Source organism: Cebus imitator, unplaced genomic scaffold (genome assembly GCF_001604975.1).
Source record: "Cebus imitator isolate Cc_AM_T3 unplaced genomic scaffold, Cebus_imitator-1.0 Scaffold180, whole genome shotgun sequence".
Lineage (NCBI taxonomy): Eukaryota > Metazoa > Chordata > Mammalia > Primates > Cebidae > Cebus > Cebus imitator.
Genome location: NW_016107495.1, coordinates 2,838,280 through 2,857,811, shown reverse-complemented (window position 1 = coordinate 2,857,811; position 19,532 = coordinate 2,838,280). Strand labels below are relative to the sequence as shown.

The following is a 19,532-nucleotide window of genomic DNA, read 5'->3' as shown; positions in this document are numbered from 1 at the left end:
GCTGGCAGTCTAAATGTTTCCTGTAATTCTGATTTACCTCTGCCCCGTGCTAAAGGCTTCTGATCTTGCTCTTGGTCTGCTTGACAGGTGGCAAAGTAATCCATCGGAGGAAAATTAAAATTAAATTCTTAACTTCACACTATTGACCAGATAAATTCCAAATGGATTACGTAATTAAGTATAAAAAAATTAAAACATGTAAATTACAGCTAGACAGGAGGAATAAGTTCTAGTGTTCTACAGCACTGCAGGGTGAAGATAATTAACAATTTATTGTATATGTTCAACAAGCTAAAAGAGGATTTTGAATGTTCTCAGCACAAAGAAATGATCAATGTTTGAGGTGATGGATATCCTAATTACCCTGATTTGATCATTACACATTATATTACACAGAAATATCACACTGCACCCCATAAACAGGTACAATTATGTGTCAAAATTAAAGGAAAAAATTAAAATATTTAAAGAAATATAAAATCTAGAATTAATCCTTAAATTAGGAAGAATTATCAAAGCATAAAACAATATAAGAAATTATAAAAGCAAAGTCTTTAAGCCGTAAAACTACATGTCCACAAAACACTGCAAATGAGGTTCAAAAACAAATGACAAACTGAGTGAAATATTATAATAAATATAAAAGCTTAATATCATAAGTATGTATTTTTAAAGCTAATCCCTTTTTTAAAAAACACTCTAATATCCTAATTTTTACTGGGAAAATAATACGAACAGGCAACTGCCAAGAAACATAAAAAATATCTATACTGCAAGGCTACAGTAATCAAAACAGCATGGTACTGGTACCAAAACAGAGAGATAGACCAATGGAATAGAACAGAGGCCTCGGAGGCAACGCCACACATCTACAACCATCTGATCTTTGACAAACCTGACAAAAACAGGCAATGGGGAAAGCATCCCCTGTTTAATAAATGGTATTGGGAAAACTGGCTAGCCATGTGCAGAAAGCAGAAACTGGGCCCCTTCCCGACACCTTACACTAAAATTAACTCCAGATGTATTAAAGACTTAAACATAAGACCTAACACCATAGAAACCCTAGAAGAAAATCTAGGCAAAACCATTCAGGACATAGGCATAGGCAAGGACTTTATGACTAAAACACCAAAAGCATTGGCAACAAAAGCCAAAATAGACAAATGGGACCTAATCAAACTCCACAGCTTCTGCACAGCAAAAGAAACAATCATTAGAGTGAATCAGCAACCAACAGAATGGGAAAAAATTTTTGTAATCTACCCATTTGACAAAGGGCCAATATCCAGAATCTACAAAGAACTAAAACAGATTTACAAGAAAAAAAACAAGCCCATTCAAAACTGGGTGAAGGATATGAACAGACATTTGACAAAAGAAGACATATATCAGGCCAACAAACATAGGAAAAAATGCTCATCATCACTGGTTATTAGACAAATGCAAATCAAAACCACACTGAGATACCATCTCACGCCAGTTAGAATGGCAATCATTAAAAAATCTGGAGACAACAGATGCTGGAGAGGATGTGGTGAATAGGAATACTTTTACACTGCTGGTGGGAGTGTAAATTAGTTCAACCATTGTGGAAGACAGTGTGGCGATTCCTCAAGGACCTAGAAATAGAAATTCCATTTGACCTAGCAATCCCATTACTGGGTATATATCCATAGGATTATAAATCATTCTATTATAAGGACACATGCACACGAATGTTCATTTCAGCACTGTTTACAAGAGCAAAGACTTGAAACCAACCCAGAAGCCCATCGATGATAGACTGGACAGGGAAAATGTGGCACATATACACCATGGAATACTACGCAGCCATAAATAACAATGAGTTCGTGTCCTTTGTAGGGACATGGATGAAACTGGAAACCATCATTCTCAGCAAACTGACACAAGAACAGAAAATCAAACACTGCATGTTCTCAGTCATAGGTGAGTGTTGAACAATGAGAACATGTGGACACAGGGAGGGGAGCACCACACATTGAGGTCTGTGGAGGGGGAACTAAGGAGGGACAGCTGGGGGCATGGAGTTGGGGAGGGATAACATGGGGAGAAATGGCAGATATAGGTGATGGGGGTGGAGGCAGCAAACCACATTGCCATGTATGTACCTATGCAACAGTCCTGCATGTTCTTCACATGTACCCCAAAACCTAAAACACAATTTAAAAAAAAATCTATACTACAACAAAACACTTTAATAAATCTTTAATTTCACCACAATAAGAGAAATACAAATTTAAATATAAAATTTTCATCCATCAAATTGGAAAAGTGAAAGGAAATGCAGCTATTCAAAATCACATTTTCAAACAGTATGTAAAGATTTGGGGATACCATACTAGGATATCAAAAAATGCAGAATTTTTATTTTTTTTTTCAAATCTTATACAATGAGCATTTTTACAAACAAACAAAAAAGTTTTAATTGATCAGAAAAGTAAAATTCCATCCTAAGTATGTGATGAAAGGAAACTAGTAATTTTGATAAATTTGTAATAGCCAGTAGCTCTCATCTCATGAGTGCTTGCAAGGAATCAAGCACTGTTCTAGGCACTTTATACATTTACCAACATATTTAATCCTTGCACAAGTCCTCATGATAGTGTCATCCCTATTTCACAGAAGACAAACTGAGGCACAAGAAGAGAAAGAAAGTCACATAGCTGATAAGTAGAGAAATCGATTCACACACAGGCAGTCAGACTCCAAAGTCCATACCCTTCATCATCATCGTACCACACCACCTCGCCGTTAGGCCACAAGATGAATACTACACAATCATGGAAAATTATGTTATAGAAGAATATTTCATTTCCAGGAAAAAAATTCACAACATAGTAAGTGACTACAAAATTAAATTGAAATCAATAGGCAGGATAGGTGTGTGTGAGAAAGAATTTACCTAAACATGTCAGAAATAATTTACTTAAACATTTGTCAGAATTTACTTAAACATTTGCCTTTGTCAGAAAGAGAAAGAAACCTCATGGATGGGCACCTCATAGTGGCTCATGCCTGTAATCCCAGCACTTTGGGAGGCCAAGGCACATGGATCACAAGGTCAGGAGTTCGAGACCAGCCTGACCAACGTAGTGAAATCCCTGTGTCTACTAAAAATACAAAAATTATCCAAGCATGATGGCACATGCCCGTAATCCCAGCTATTCAGGAGGTTGAAGCAGGAGAACTGCTTGAACCCAGGAGGCAGAAGTTGCAGTGAGCCAAGATGGTGCCATTGCACTCCAGCCCGGGCAACAGAGGGAGACTCTGTCTCAAAAAAAAAAATTAAATAAATAAATAAATATAAAGAAACCTCGCAGGGTTTCAAAGAAACCTCAAGAGTGCGGTCATCAAGTTGGCCTTGCTTGATTTTTCCAATTTTCCAAGTTCTTCATGTCCTCCAAAGCTCTGTACTTCCTTGATAACCAAGTCCCTCCCTCGGCCATGACACCACCAGGAGCAGGATTTAAGGGAGGTCTGCAGAGTTGAGCATGCCCCTGGTCAGAGGTTCTCTCCCAATCACTATGCTCCTGGCAGCAAGAATATAGGGCAGTCCCACAGCTCACAGCCTACTGATGAAAACACCGCTCTCATCACTATCTCCCCTCTAAAAGCCACCCAACAGACCAGTCCCAAGAAAGACACTTTCTCAGAAACATCACCGAGGCAATCCCATCAGATACCCTCTTTTTCACCAATCATTACCAGACAACCTCCTAAACCTTTCCATCATGGCCTCTGAAACTCATGGTTGGCTGGGCACAGTGGCTCATGTCTAAAATCCCAGCACTTTGGGAGGCTAAGGTGGGCAGATCACCTGAGGTCAGGAGGTCGAGAGCAGCCTGGTCAACATGGTAAAATCCCATCTCTACTGAAAATGCAACAATTAGCCAGGCATGGTGAAAAGTGCCTGTAGTCTCAGCTCCTTGGGAGGCTGAGGCAGAAGAATCACTTGAACCTGCAAGGCAGAGGTTGCAGTGAGCCAAGATCGAGGTACTGCACTCCAGCCTGGGTGACAGAGTGAGACTCCATCTCAAAAAAATAAATAAATGAAATAAAACAAAACAAATAAAAAGTGAAAAGCTGTGCCTGATTCTAATGCAAGGGTCTTATACTGAATTCTGTTTCCCTTTCAAATTTTTCAGGACTTTCCTCCTATAATTGCCCCCTTTCTCTCCTGCAACGTCCATTTCTCCCTCTCACATAACCTATCTCCCATCTCTAAAAGGCCGTCCCTACAACCACATGCCCCTCATTTATCACGTAAGTAATCAGGAGAAAAGTTTGTCTTAACAACTGTAAAAGAGTAAAACTTGATTATTTTTAATTAACTCTTACTGAGTTAAATAATGTCAACCTTACCATATTTGGGGGCACATTTAAAGTACTGCACTTTTCCAACACTTCCATTATTTTTTCCTTCCGGTTCATCCAATTCAATGCCAGCCCACTGCCCACTTGCAAATTCAGTGGTTCCACAAAATCTTAATGTACCAACCTAAAGAAAATATAAATCAGAATAACTTTGGGGAATTATTAGTAATTCCAAGTGTCCTACTCTTGCAACTTTACTTCACCATGAAAGTTTTTAAAAATTTACTCTCTCAAAGTGAATTTAAAGAATTTGCTCTCTCAACATTATCCTTGGTAACATTCCTTGCTCTCAAGTGAGTGCTCACTTAAGTGGTCAGAGAGCTCACTTCAGAGCAAGGAACATTACCAAAAATAAAAAGGAACATTAAATAATAAAGGAGACAATTTCCAAGAAGACATAAGAATCCTAATTAGCTGGATAGTAGCACACGCCAGTAGTTCCAGCTACTCCAGGGGCTGAGGCAGGAGGGTCGCTTGAGCCCAGGAGTTCGGGACAACAGTGAGCTATGACTGTGCCACTGCACTCCAGCCTGGGCTACAGAGTGAGACTCCATCTTTAAAAAAAAAAAAAAAAAAAAAAAAAAAAAAAATTGGGGCGTAACCATGTTGGGAAATTCAACATCCAGGCAGGAATTCCCTGTTCCATTCTCCATACCAAGCTCCCTATTAACCTCTATACTAAGAAAAACCAAGAAAACCTCCCATATGAGGTATTTTTAAAAAGAAACTGGCAATAAATGATGCAATATGGAAACGAAAGCTTGGGAGGAAAAAGGGGTGTGGATGATGGGAGCAGGAGTCATCCTCTTCTCCACATAAATCCTTCTCACCAGGTTATATAGTATCTCAGATTGCCCTATTTGTGGAGAACTCAAAGACAAATACCCACAAACAGCAAAGGTGCCTTGTGTTCAATTTCTATGGAGTAGCAGCAGTCGGAGAAGCAGCACTGGGGGAAGATGGGGACTGCAAAGGAAATCCTCCACCCTAGACCATCCCTCAGCTCCTGCCTGTAAATGCGCTCCAGAGTTCTACTCCACTCCATTCTATTCAAATAAAGATGTCTTCATTATTAAGTTCTGGTAGTTTATATTCTTAAAGCATAACTTAAGAGTAAATTTGTATCTAAGTTTTACATTTTCCATTAAGCATCTTTCTACCTACATGTTGAACCTTTTTTTAAAAACTTAAAACACTGACCATACTGTATGCACCCTTGAACACAGGTCATGGACACAGTGACCTTGGCTTTAGAGACTGCAGTTACTTACTGTACCTTCTGTCCTGCAATAACAACACGGTCCCCCAACTTCAGGCCAAGTGACGTAAGCATTGCCTTGCCAGTGACGTGATCATAATTTGGAAGCATGGCCTTTGAGATGTTACACGACAGAGGCACCGCATCTAGGAGCATCTGCTTGATTTCCTTAGCAGTGGCGGCAGCATCAGCCATCTCCAACGGCATATCTACTGGGTCCGGAACAACATCAGCAGGGATCTGTCCTTTGTCATTCTACAAATAAAGGTGAGAGAAAATGTTCAACTCTTATTTACTTAGATTACTAGAAAGTCATATAAAATTTCAGTTGGAGGAATTTTACATTAAATTCATTCATTATTTCTTTATTCAAAAATATTTCCTGAATACCTACAATATGCAGGCACCATTCTAGGTGCTAAATAAAGATCCCACAGCGAAGAAAACACAAGCCCTGCCCTTAAGGAATGTGACATTCTGGTAGGAGAGACACGTCACACAACATTAAACAAGTAAATTATATGTGAGAAAATAAACAGTCATAAGTGGCTAGGAGGAAAAATAAAAGAAAGCAGGGAAGGGGAATAGGAAATGTAGAGACAGAGATGGTTCTAGGGGAAACTCTTTAGGTTAATTTGTAGGGGAAACTCTTTAGGCTAAGTAGTGAGGAAGGCCGCACTGATGAAATGCATCTCCACAGAGATCCAAAGCAGGCCAGGGAGGAGCCGAGCAGGTTCTCTGGCAGGGAAAACCACTGCATCCGCATCCATGGGGAGGAGCAGTGCTCAGGTCCTAAGCGGAGAGCACCCTGCCGGCACAGGCATGAGAAGGCGAGCTTGGAAACAGAAGCCACAGGACTGACCGACTTCCCAGCCCCAGTCCACGGTTCCAGAGCTGCTGTGCTCCTGGCTCTGCGACCTCAGCCCCCTGCCCACTCATGGGGTAATTCAGATTTCAAAACTAGAAACTATGGTTTTGATACTTCTAAAACCTGGGCTATAACCAAGAAAAAAAAACTCTGTTTTCACTACAACGGAAAGACTGTATCCTGGGATTTATCCTGTGACAAAATAAAATGGCCAGCGACCACCTCACTGTCATTTGCAATGGTATCTGTATCATCGAAGCCCTATCACGTAAATTATCTGTCATCTTACATTCCCTAACCACAAACCTTAGACTTCATGAGAAATAATCTAGATTGTAATCTTCTTTTAATATAAAGAATGAAGATACTTTCGATAACTGAGAAACTTTTTTCCTTTTCTTCACTGATGATAATCTTCTTCAAACGATCCATGTGGAAAAATGAATGAGGCTCTTAGAATACACTTAGTTTGCAATTGCTTCACATTTTTTTTTTGTTTTAAAATTCAAGTCAGGTTGGTCCTTAGTAAAAATATGGCAAGAAGATATGTTATCAGATTTCTAGGATAGTAATGGACTCTTTTAATCCCAGATTCCAAGAAAACATACAAAATATAATAAAGATATGTGTTATACTAATGTATACTCTCTAAAAACACACTCAGGCTGATAAGTTGTAAGTTATGCTTACATACAATTCCCATATAATTCAGCAATCAAAACTTCTGTTAAAATCTTAATAGTGAGAATAAAATTAAAATGGTATCTTCCTAACATAAGAAGGTTAATTCATGATCTATTGCAGAATTCTATTTTCTTCTCAAGTGGTGGCATACCACCAGACTGGCCATATAAGATGATTAAGGGAGTTCTACACATGGAAATAAAATACTACCACTTGCTGTCAAAAAAGCGCATAAGCACAGTCTATGGTCTCCATAAAGCAACTACACAATTGAGACTACAAAGCAACTAGCTAACAACACGACAACAGGAACAAAACTTCACATATCAATATTAACCCTAAAAAGATTAATAAAAGATGATCAAGGGAGCTCTAAACATGGAAACAAAAGAATAATACTTGCTGTCACAAAAAGCATGTAGTCTATAGACTCCACAAATCAAGACTAGAAAGTAGCTAACAACACAACAACAGGAACATAACTTCACACATCACTATTAACCCTGAACATAAACAGCCTAAACACACCACTCAAAAGACACAAAGTGGCAAATTGGATTTAAAAAAAAAAAAAAAAAGACCCGTCCTTCTGCTGTCTTCAAGATACCTATTGCACATGTAATGACACCCATAAGCTCAAAGTAAAAGGCTGGAGAAAGATCTATCATGCAAATGGAAAACAAAAAGGAGCAGGGTGTCACTATTCTTTTATCAGATAAAACATACTTTAAGCCAGTAACAATCAAGAGGGACAAAGTAGGGAATTACATAATGATAAAGGGTTCAATTCTACAAGAAGACTTAACTAACCTACATATACACACACCCAACAATGGAGCACCGAAATTTATAAAACAATTAGTAATAGACTTGCAAAAAGACTTAAGACTGTCACATAATAATAGCAGGTGACTTCAACACCCCACTGAAAGCATCAGACCGATCATCAAGGCAGAAAACAAAGAAATTTTAGACTTAAATACAGCACTTGATCAATTAGACATAATAGGCATCTAAAGAATACTCCACCCAACAGCCACAGAATATAAATTCTGTTCTCATTTGCACATGGAACATACTCAAAGACTGACCAGGTCATAAAGTAAGTCTCAACAAATTCAAAAACATCAAAATCATACCAAGCGTCTCTTGAACCACAGTGGAATGAAAACAGAAATCAATACGAAGATGAACTCTCAAAATTAAACAAATACATGCAAACTAGAAAACTTGCTCCAGAATGACTTTTGGATAAACAATGAAATTAAGGCAGAATTCAAAAAATCCTTTGAAACAAATGAAAACAGAGACAAAGTATACCAAAACCTCTGGGATAGCAAAAGTAGTGTTAAGAGGAAACTATCAAAATGCCTGTATCAAGAGAGATCTCAATTAACAACGTAACACTGCACCTAAGGCAACTAGAAAAATAAAAACTAAACTCAAAGCTAATTGCAGAAGTAACTACAATTGGAGTACAACTAAGTGAAACTGAAACCAAGAAAAGCATTCAAAGGATAAGCAAAATGAAAAGGTGGTTCTTTGAAACCACAGGATTGATAGATTGCTAGCTAGATTAACAAAGAAAAAGAAAGAGAAGATCCAAATAAGCACGATCGGAAATATTAAATGTGGCATTACAACCAAACCCACAGAAATGTAAAATATCCTCAGGGACTACTGTGAATACCTCTATTCACACAAACTAGAAAATCTAGAGGAAATGGATAAATTCCCAGAAACACACAACCTTCCAAGAACCTGGAAGAGAGTGAAACCCTGACTATACCAACAATGAGTTACAAAATTGAATCAGTAATAAAAAACCTACTATCCAGAAAAAGCCCTGTACCAAAGGGATCCACAGCCAAATTCTACCAAACATACAAGGAGGAACTGGTAACAATCCTACCAAAATGATTCAAAAAAAACCAAGGAGGAGTGATACCTCCCTAATTCATTCTATGAAAGCAGTATCATCCTGATACCAAAATCTGGCAGAGACACAACAGGAAAGAATACTACAGGCCAATATCCCCGATAAACACAGACACAGAAATCCTCAAGCTACTAGCAAACCAAATTCAGCAGCATAACAGAAAGATAATTCACCATGACAAGTTGTGCAAGGAGGTTCAACATATGCAAATCAATAAACATGATTCACCACATAAAATTAAAAACTGTATGATCATCACAATAGACACAGAAAAACAATCAATAAATTCCAACACCCCTTCATGATAAAAAAAAAAAAACCTTCAACAAATAAGGCATTGAAGGAATATATCTCGAAATAGTAAGAGCCATCTATGACAAACCCACAGTTAACATCATACTGAATGGGGCAAGTTGGAAACATTCCTTCTAAGAACTGGAACAAGACAAGAACGTCCACTCTCACTATGCCTATTCAACATGGTACTGGAAGTCCTAGCCAGAGCAATCAGTCAAGAGAAAGAAATAAAACGCATCCAAATAGGTAAAGAGGAAGTCAAATGATCTCTCTTCACCAACAATATGATTCTATACGTAAAAACTTCTAAAGGTTCTGCCAAAAAACTCCTAGACCCAATGAACAACTTCGGTAAAGCTTCAGGACAAAAAAAATCAATACACAAAGATCAGTAGCATTTCTATACACCAGTAACACTCAAGATGAGAACAAAATCAAGAACACAATTCCATTTACAATAGCCACAAAATGATAATAAAAATACAGAGGGATATATCTAACCAAGGAGATGGAAGATCTCTATAATAACTATTAAACACTGCTGAGAGAAATCAGAGACAACACAAGCAAATGTGAAAACACTCCATGTTCATTGACTGGAAGAATCATAGCATTAAAGTATCCACATTGCCTAAAGTAATTCCTAACAAACTTCCAACATTGTTTTTCACAAGATTAGAAAAAACTGTTCTAAAATTCATATGGAGCCGAAACAAAGAGAGCCCAAATAGCCAAAGCAATCCTAAGCAGAAAGAACAAAAGCCAGAGGCATCCCATTACCTGATTTCAAATTATACTACAAGGCTACAATAATCAAAACAGTAATGATATTGCTACAAATTAGATATATACGCCAATGAAACAGACTAGAGATCACTGAAATAAAGCCACACACTACCAACTGATATTTGACAAGGCTGACAAAAATAAACTGTAGGGAAAGGCCACCCTACTCGTAAATGGTGCTGGTAAAACTGGCTAACCATATGTAGAACAATGAAACTGGACCCCCACTACTCACTATATACAAAAATTAACTCAAGATAGATTTAAAACTTAAATGTGAGACCTCAAAGTACAAAAATCCTAGAAGAAAATCTAGGAAATACTCTTCTAGACATTGGCCTAGGCAAAGAATATATGACTAAGTCCTCAAAAGCAAAGGCAACAAAAACAAAAATTGACAAATGGGACCTAAAACTAAAGAGCTTCTGCAGAGCAAAAGAAACTACCAACAGAGTAAAGACACAACCTACAGAATGGGTGAAAATACAAACTATGTATCCAACAAAGGACTAATATCCAGAATCTATAAGAAAGGTAAACAAATCACCAAGAAAAAAACAACCCCATTATAAAGTGGCAAAGAGCATGAACAGACATTTCTCAAAAGAGGACATATAAGCAACCAACAAATATAAAAAATGTTCAATATCACTAATCATCAGAGAAATGCTAATCAAAACCGCAATGAGATTCTATCTCACACCAGTCAGAATGGCCATTATTAAAAAGTTAAAAAATAACATGTTGGTGAAGTTGTGGAGAAAAGGAACATTTATACACTGTTAGTAGGAATGTAAATTGGTTCAGCCCCTGTGGAAAGCAATGTGGAAGTTTCTCAAAAAAGTAAAAACAGAATTACCATTTGACCTAGCAATCCCATTACTAGGTACACACCCAAAGGAAAATAAATCATTTTACCAAAAAGACATTGCACCCATATGTTTTTCAAAGCATGATGCATAATAGCAAAGACATGGAATCAACCTAGGTGTTCAACAATGGTGGACCGGATAAAGAAAATGTGGTACATATACACCATACTACATAGTCATTTAAAAAATGAAATCATGCCCTCTGCAATGGAATGGATGCAGCTAGAGGCCATTATCCTAAGCACATTAATGCAGAAACAGAAAACCAAATACTGCATGTTCTCACTAATAAGTGGGGGCTGAACATTGGGCACACACAGACATAAAGATGGGAACAACAGGCACTGGGGACTCCAAAAGATGGGAGGAAGAGTGTGAGGGAAGGAGGTGGAGAAGGGCTGGGGCAAGGGCTGAAAAAGCACCTACTGGGTTCACTGTTTGGGTGAGGCATCAACAGGAGTTCAAACCTCAGCACCAGGCAATATACCTGTTTCACAAACCTGTACATATACTCCCTGAATCTAAAATTTAAAATTAAAAAATAAGATGGCAGCTTATCAAAGTATGGTCTCAAGACTACTGCTGACTCACATGTTTATTGCTTTTTTTTAAAGTAGTTATTTTCAAAATATGGCAACCTATTAATCTATTTCTGGCCTAAATTGGTAATTTAGCTCAATAACAGATCTCATGGCATCCTAATAAATTCAAACAACACTAATGGGGCTGATTGACACTAATGACACTGAATTGTCCCCACTAATGGGGCTTTGACAGCAGCTGCACCAGCAAAAGCAAACACATCCCTTTCGCCTTCCAGCTGGACTGAACGATCATCTCCTAGGCTTCTTGCATGCTAGTCTCTCTGCTTTCCTCACCTCCCTCCAGTACCTGGTTAATTCTTGCCTATGTAAGCACTCGCTTTCAATGTCACCCCTGATGAAGCCTTGGGAAGATGACTCTATGGCCCTCTGCCACCCCCCGCCCCATTGTGTCACACTGAATTAACACACTATAGTAAAACTGACTGCTTCCTTGTCCCACCTCCCCTCTGCAATACATTCTTTTTGAGGGCAAGAGCTTTATCTACATTATTGTAGTATTCTCCCAGTGCCCAATAAACAATAGAGTCAGAAGGAAGGGAGGGTGGAAGAGAAGAAATTAAAAGTTGGGGGGTAATCAAGGGGGTTAAATGAAAGAAAACTGGCAAAGAAGTAGGGAAAATGGGAAAAATAGGAAAGGGAAAAGAAGACAAGTGTTTTCAAATACTGCACACTATCCACCGCCTACACCCACCCCCTTCAAGGGAAAGTATGACATAATTAAGAACACCTGCCACAGCAAGTTATTGTTATTAATATAAAGAATGTGAAAACTGAGAACCACTTTCTCAAAAAAAAAAAAAAGGATCTGAAGATGATGAAATTCAGTCCTGTGTAACTCTGTAAATTGGTGAAATTTCACTATTTAAAAAAATACACTTTTCCTTTCCAAAAAATTTGAAATATGATTTAACAGAAAAACTTTAATATATGTATTTGTACAGCTAACTTTTCATAAATACATCAAAATCCTAAATGAAAGATACTTAAACTCAAAGATTATGACAGTTTAAGGAAGATTTTAGTTTCCTGAATGGAAGTTACCAATATAAAAGAAAATTTATCATTATACCTTAAATTTATTTACAATAAAGATCATCACTCTCAACATGTAGCACAAAGATATAAATTACTTGCTCATATAAGAGTTCTTCTATTAATAACAACATTCAGATTCAACACTTTACCAGAAAGCAGGATAAGACTTCTTAATTCTTTTAAAATATTTCACTTTTAATTTAACCTCTTACCCTAAATGCAGGATTTGCTCCTTGCTCCAAGAGGCACTTCACAGCACCTGCACACAAGTTGTACGCTGCAATATGCAAAGCTGTTCCAAAATTAAAATCACTGCAAGTGGCATCCACATCTGCAATTAAACATCACAAGTGCATTAGCTAAAATTTTAAACTTAGCTATTATAATTTAAAAGAGGACAGGGTTTTGGAGGAGGGGCTTTTATTATTTATGAGACTTAACCCACTAGAAGCACGATTTCACAATAGAACAAAGTCTTTATATTACAATCTAGTTAAAATAAGCAGTTGATTATTTTCTTAGTACAATAAAATTCATTATCAGATGGGGTGATATCTTGGGTTTTCAAACTAGAATGAACTAAAACATACTTTAAAACAATTAATGGCAATAATCTGCATTTGTAAAAGTAACAGCTTATCACAATCTCCCATTAAGCCTGTTGCATATTTGCCATGACAACTACAGTGAGGTAGAGTAGCAGAGTTTAGTTCAGGGGTCAGCAACCTATGACCCACAAGGCAAATCCAACCCACCTGTTTTTATAAAGTATTATTGGAACACAGGCACAATCATTCATTTACATATCCTCTGTGGCTACTTCCATGCCACAATTATGAAACTGAGTAGTTTCATCAGAGACTGGGTGGTCCCAGTTTAAAATATTTACCAGCTGGCCCCTTACAGAAAAAAATGGCCAACACCTGGTAGGTAACACAAAGCAGAATTTTCAAAGTCTAAGCACAGAAATGCCTATCGATAAATTCATAAATTCATAAAACTCTACTGAACAAATGAATTTGATTTTCATAATGAGTAATTTTGCAACTCTAAGGACATTTTAATAACTTCTAATATAGTATCATATGTTATACTTAAATACAGCAAATCCTCTAGGTTTGGGAATCCCATCTTGAATATTTTTGATAACAAGGGTTTAAATATACCTCTGCTTCTGCAAATCCTACCCTCAACTAAATGACACCACACCCACACACCCTTCCTACAACTGCAAACAACCCAGATATGCTAAGGACAAACTCTCTTGAATTATTAAAGACACAGTAGTGTCGACAGAGGCTTTATTCCCAACATTATTCAGAAAGTGAAAAGGTAGAATTTTAAAGAGAAAATGGACAATTATACAGATTAGAGGTTAGAAATGAACATTCTGGGAAAGTCATCTATTGAAGCTCTAAAGCACGTTCCTACAATGGGGAAAATATTGTACACTTTCTTTAACTTGAAGTTAATACAATTTGCTTGCTCTCATATTTTTCTAAAAAAAAACAAAAGAAAATTGGCCCCCAAGGGGAGAACCAGAGAGAAAATCAAAATACCAGGACTGTGACTCAGACATTTAGATCTTCTATTTCAGGATATCACCATCAAGACAGAGGAAAAAAACTGAAATATCCCTTAAGTTGAATTATGTAATTTCAGGACCAAATACCACCTAAAATAAATAACATGTATTATCCCAATGCCAATCTCTGAAGACCTTAATGTTCTATTTCTGGCTACCCAAGCAAGGCAAAAGAATCATAAAGCATGTAAAATCAATTATATAAAACATCTGTGTTATACTGGAGAACTTAGAGATATAAAAACCCAGAGAACACTCTTTCATTTTGTATTGCACTGTACTAATCCTTTCATAGAAAATATAGTAGTTAATACTCAGTAAAGAAATTTTAAACTATCTCAGAAATAAAATGGAGTAGAAAGGCATATGAAACAAGATGGATTCAAAGTAAAAATCTCCTTGAATTATAATTTTTATGCCACCACTAAAGTGTTCAGTTAGTAACATCGAAAGGTGATCTTACAAAACTTGCCTTTTGGTTTCGATGTTTTCAAAATCACTCTTATAAGTTCTGGGACATCAAAATAAGCAGCATAATGCAAAGCATTCATGTTTGTCCAGCGACTCCGCAAACTAATGTCTGCTCCCAGGTCAATAAGTTGAGTTGCAAATTTTACAGCTGTTTCCACATCACCTAAAGAAGATTTTCTAAATTATTTTCCTTTAGTACAAATTTTAAGTTCCAACGGATGGCTATCTATTACCTCATTTAAAAAGCCAAAGAAAACAACACTGTATAGGCACACCTCAAAAATTTCACTTTCAAAAATTTATTCTCAGGGATGCGGATAAACACTTGGCTATAAAGATGCTCATCACTGCACTGTTAATATAATTCTGAGAAATCCGAAAAGTGTAATAAGAAATTGGTTAAATAAATTGAGACACACATAGAATACTATGAAGCCATCAACCACAACACAGTGGATCAGTGCTACTCAAAACATAACAAGGGATTTGATTACTCAGTGGGACTGTGGACCACTGGCAGTCCCAAATCGCAATCTGTGTGTACTTTTTATAGCTTTTCCCCGTCTAATATTTCTTCTCATTATGTTAACTCAAATGTAGTCTTAACGCCTTTTCTTCCTTCTTCTTTTTTAGAGACAGAGTCTTGTTCTGTCACCCAGATTGGCATGTAATGATGCAATCACAGCTCATGCCAACTCTGAACTACCAGGCTTACACGGTCCTCCCGCCTCAGCCTTGCAAGTAGCTGAAACTCTGGGAGTGTACCAACACGGTTGGCTAATTTTTTGACTTTCAGTACCAACAAGGTGTCACTATGTTGCCTAGGCTTGTCTCAAACTCTTGGTCTCAAGAAATCCTCCTGCCTTGGCCTCCCAAGGTGTTGGGATTATGAGTGTAAATCATCAATGCCTGGCCAGTTGTAGGCCTTTTGAAAAATATTTGGGCTTACAGTTTATGGCTTTTTTATTTTGTATTATAAATTCATGTTTATTTTATTTTGTAAAAGTATCAGCCCATGACGGGTTATGAGGGAAAAAAAGGAGTCCTTCACCACAAGTGGTTTCAGCACCACCACATCAGACTATCGAAACAAGGAGAGACAATCACAACATACAGCTAAGTAAGACAAGGTTTATAAAATGACAAAGCCCAAGACAATAACAATTTTGGAAAATATGCACATGTTACATACATAAGAATAGACCTTAGGTCTCAAGACTGGGGTCTTGAGATCAAGGATGCGTAGGCAAAGACTGACCTTGGACTGTCAAACCTTGTTATAAACCCTCGGAAGGATTGTAGGGTGTTAGCAGTTACTCTCATCTAATAGGCAATCAGGCATGAGGCCCATTCCAGAAAAGCTGAGAGGTATCAGGAGGGTATAAAGACCTCCCTGAGAAAAGGGAATACAGTTTTTGGAAGGACCTAACTGGGTCCTCAACTCTGCGGGTAATATCATTATCAGCTGGGTGCCTTCCCAGGGACAATATATGGACACAAATATATGAGCATAAATATAGGTTATATTAGCACAAATGTAGATGATATAAGCAATGAATAAATTTTCCACATACTTACCAATACCATGAGCTCCAGATTTGCAGGTATAATGTAAAAGAGTCATATCTGTCAATCCATCTCTATCGTTCACATTGCAACCTCTCTTAAGAATCTGAAGCAGTCAAAGAAAATATGGTTACAGCTTAACTACTGAGGTATCTATTGCTTTCAAACCAATGCTGAGGAACCAAGTTAGTCTATCGTATCTGAATTACTTCTCAGTAAAATGTATAGACAGTATTGGCATTGCTTAAGGGTAAATTTTAAATCTGCACTCAACAATAATGAAAACTGAACTTATCACCAGGCTGAAGGAAATTCTTGAAGATTATTCCAAGAGTAATCTGGCACCCCAAATATGTTCCTCTCAAAAATGAGCAAAAATTTCTATGAATGTAATGATACTTGAAAAAAGTATAAGCACTCTCCTCCTACAACATAGCAACATGCTGGTCAAGGAACCCTCTCTCAAAAAATCTAGTATTTTTAAAGACTACATTCAAGCCTGTATCTTTGCCAAACCACCCAAAAGTGTACATAGAACATGATGGTAACCAAATCTCTTCATGAAATGTATACAGGTTTACAAAATTAATTTTTAAATGAAGGAAATAGGAAAAATGGCCCTCTCTGCACCCACCAAGTCTATAAATGTCAGAAATACAGAGCATGAAGAAATAATCAGTTATACTATGTACACATAGTATTAACTCACTGCCTCATGAAAATCCTGGAAATACAAATAAATATCAGAACCTTTAAAGGTTCTCCTTTATCACCATCTTCCTTTCAGATGGGGAAAAAATCTATACCATTAAAATACTAACAACGCAAAACTTAAAATGTAAGAATTCCTTACCTCATTTCCAATAATGTCAATGTTTTGTTGGACCTGAGGAACCCACTGTCTTAAAATGGCAAATAATTCTGAGACTGAAGTTTTGGGATCAAAAAGAATTTCCTGGCATGACGCATCATTAGGATCAAAGAAAGAAAACTCTGAAATTTAAAAAGGTATAATAAATTAACCTTACTAGAAGTTTCAAATAAATATACTGAAAATAATAAACAGTAAGACCAAGCTTCAAATGAGACAAATATTTTTAGATGCTAAGAAAAAAAAAAAGAAGTATCTAAATGAGGAAAATATTAACACACATTTGCTGAGCACTTACTAAACACTTTAAAAGTTCTCACCAACACCTTACCTGGCAGGTATTATTCTCATGTTGCGCATGACGAAAGCAAAGCTCGGACCAAATAATACCAGCTTGATGTCACACAGCTGGCAAGCAGCAAATCTGGGGTAGAAAGCCAGGTCTGTCTCGAAAGTCTATCCTCTTTCCTCTATTACTGTACTTGCTGAGGTAACTCACCACTGAGCTCAGATTGTAACAGCATGCATAAGTAGTGGGACTCATGGGGTTTGTTTTTGCTTTCTTCTTTGCATTTACATCTTTTCCAAAATTATACTACGTACACATAGTTCTTACTTTTAGAGTCAGGATAACTAAAAGATGAAAGGAGAGGCACCAATCTAAAGACATGTACATAGCAGAGCAGCAGTCCATCAGGAGAGAATCAGAAAGACTAAAACTGGAATGATACTCGTAGACAACAAAAAGGTCCTGTTAGGCAAAAATCAAAATAGAAGCCAAGACAAGCCTCGGCCTCTGAGCCAATGTCCCACACCCAGCTCAGGAAAAACTCTTAAAGACCTATTTTCCAAAATACCTAAACTGTACTTGAAGCTTGAGTTTCATTTCTTGGTCAGCATGACTCAGCACGTTGTAGCAAATCAGTAATGACCAAACTAACCCACTCATTCTAACTAATGAGAATTAAGCTATATGAATTTCTTCTTCTAGGCTTTATAAGCCTTACTATGACCTTCGTGAGACAAGCTTCTTAGCATTTTTGGTTTGGAAGTCTCCCTGTTCGCAGTTTATTACTCACTTAATATTTATATTAAGAAAAGTATCCTGAATTTTCTTTTGACAGTTTTTGGTGTCAGAAGCAGGATCAGAAGACCCCCAACAAGCCCAAGGCCATTGAGTAACTAGGCAGTGGTGCCCAGGGTCACGGCACTCATTGCTTTCTCACCCAGCCATGGAGTTCTAAAGTAAGTCTCTCTTGGATCTGAACTCTCCAATTATGCTCAGCAACCTTTGCTGAAATTTCTCAGGACGTCACCCTACTCTGCTCAAAAGGGAGAAGGGTGAAACAAAATTCCCTGTGTTCTGGAGCAGTTGCTGAAAAAAAAATCTCTAATAGTTAAGACCTGTCAGAAACACTAATGTAAAGATGGGGTCCAAACACAAAGGTGGATCAGAATCTTGTGCCTTTTTGGAAAAATGGGTGAACTTTACAAAGAATAATTTGGAATTTCAGTGACCACTTTGGAGAACCTTTAATTTAGGTAAGATAGTCAGTCTGTCTTTGTGAGTGCCTTTGAAAAAAGAGTATCTTAAACCTTTCAGAGACAATGGAATACATTCTTTGATTTGTATGCAGAAACTTATGAACACAAAATAACTCAAAAATAGCTTCTCTAAAAGAATCCCTAAAGTATTCAAATTAAAAAATCTTCAGTAAGAAGCTGTAGCCTTCTGAGCAGTTAACCTTGACTTGTTCCATCTGTCCAATTTGGATCCAGCTTCTTTTATAAACCAGTGAGCTTTGTATTATTTTAATCGACATGTGGCTAAAATTGGGAAATGAAAGTTATAAGATCTCTGTGTCTGTCTGTATACATAAACATACAGACACAGATCTTATAGCTATGTCTATTCAATAGATATAAGTAAACCAAGTGCTTATATAAACTAAGTATTCCTGAAAACTCTCAGAATAGGAACTAATCCAAATGCTTTTCAACTTCATGTGACTTGGGTAATCTTCAATAAACAAAAACATTGTTGGTTTAAAAAGCCAATATGCTTTCAGAGTTGTAAGCGTTAGACATAAGGCAGACCTTCAACTTTCATTTTACATAGGTTAACTAGTCAAATAAGCTCATGGTAAAAACAAGTGAATTACAAATAAGCTTCTGCTATCTCTATGTTACAAAATTTCTCAGCAAGAAAAGATTAGGCTTAGCTATTTAATGTCTCATGACATTTTCGTAATCCAAGCATAATTGTTAAAAACAAGTGAATTAAATCAATGTAAGTC

The 19,532-nt window shown here is 37.1% G+C and overlaps 1 protein-coding gene across 4 annotated transcripts in view; it reads right to left on the bottom strand.

Annotated features, from left to right (window-relative positions):
* Positions 1-19,532, bottom strand: part of CLIP4 (CAP-Gly domain containing linker protein family member 4) — a 74,038-nt gene that overhangs the window by 39,156 nt on the left and 15,350 nt on the right. For all 4 annotated transcript variants that reach the window (XM_037744646.1, XM_037744645.1, XM_037744647.1 and 1 more), the window contains exons 3-8: positions 17,218-17,357; positions 16,377-16,470; positions 14,800-14,961; positions 12,955-13,073; positions 5,675-5,911; positions 4,387-4,522 (exon numbers count right to left, since the gene is read on the bottom strand). In XM_037744646.1, the coding sequence (XP_037600574.1) occupies positions 4,387-4,522; positions 5,675-5,911; positions 12,955-13,073; positions 14,800-14,961; positions 16,377-16,470; positions 17,218-17,357 (888 nt within the window). The remainder of the gene's footprint in view (positions 1-4,386; positions 4,523-5,674; positions 5,912-12,954; positions 13,074-14,799; positions 14,962-16,376; positions 16,471-17,217; positions 17,358-19,532) is intronic.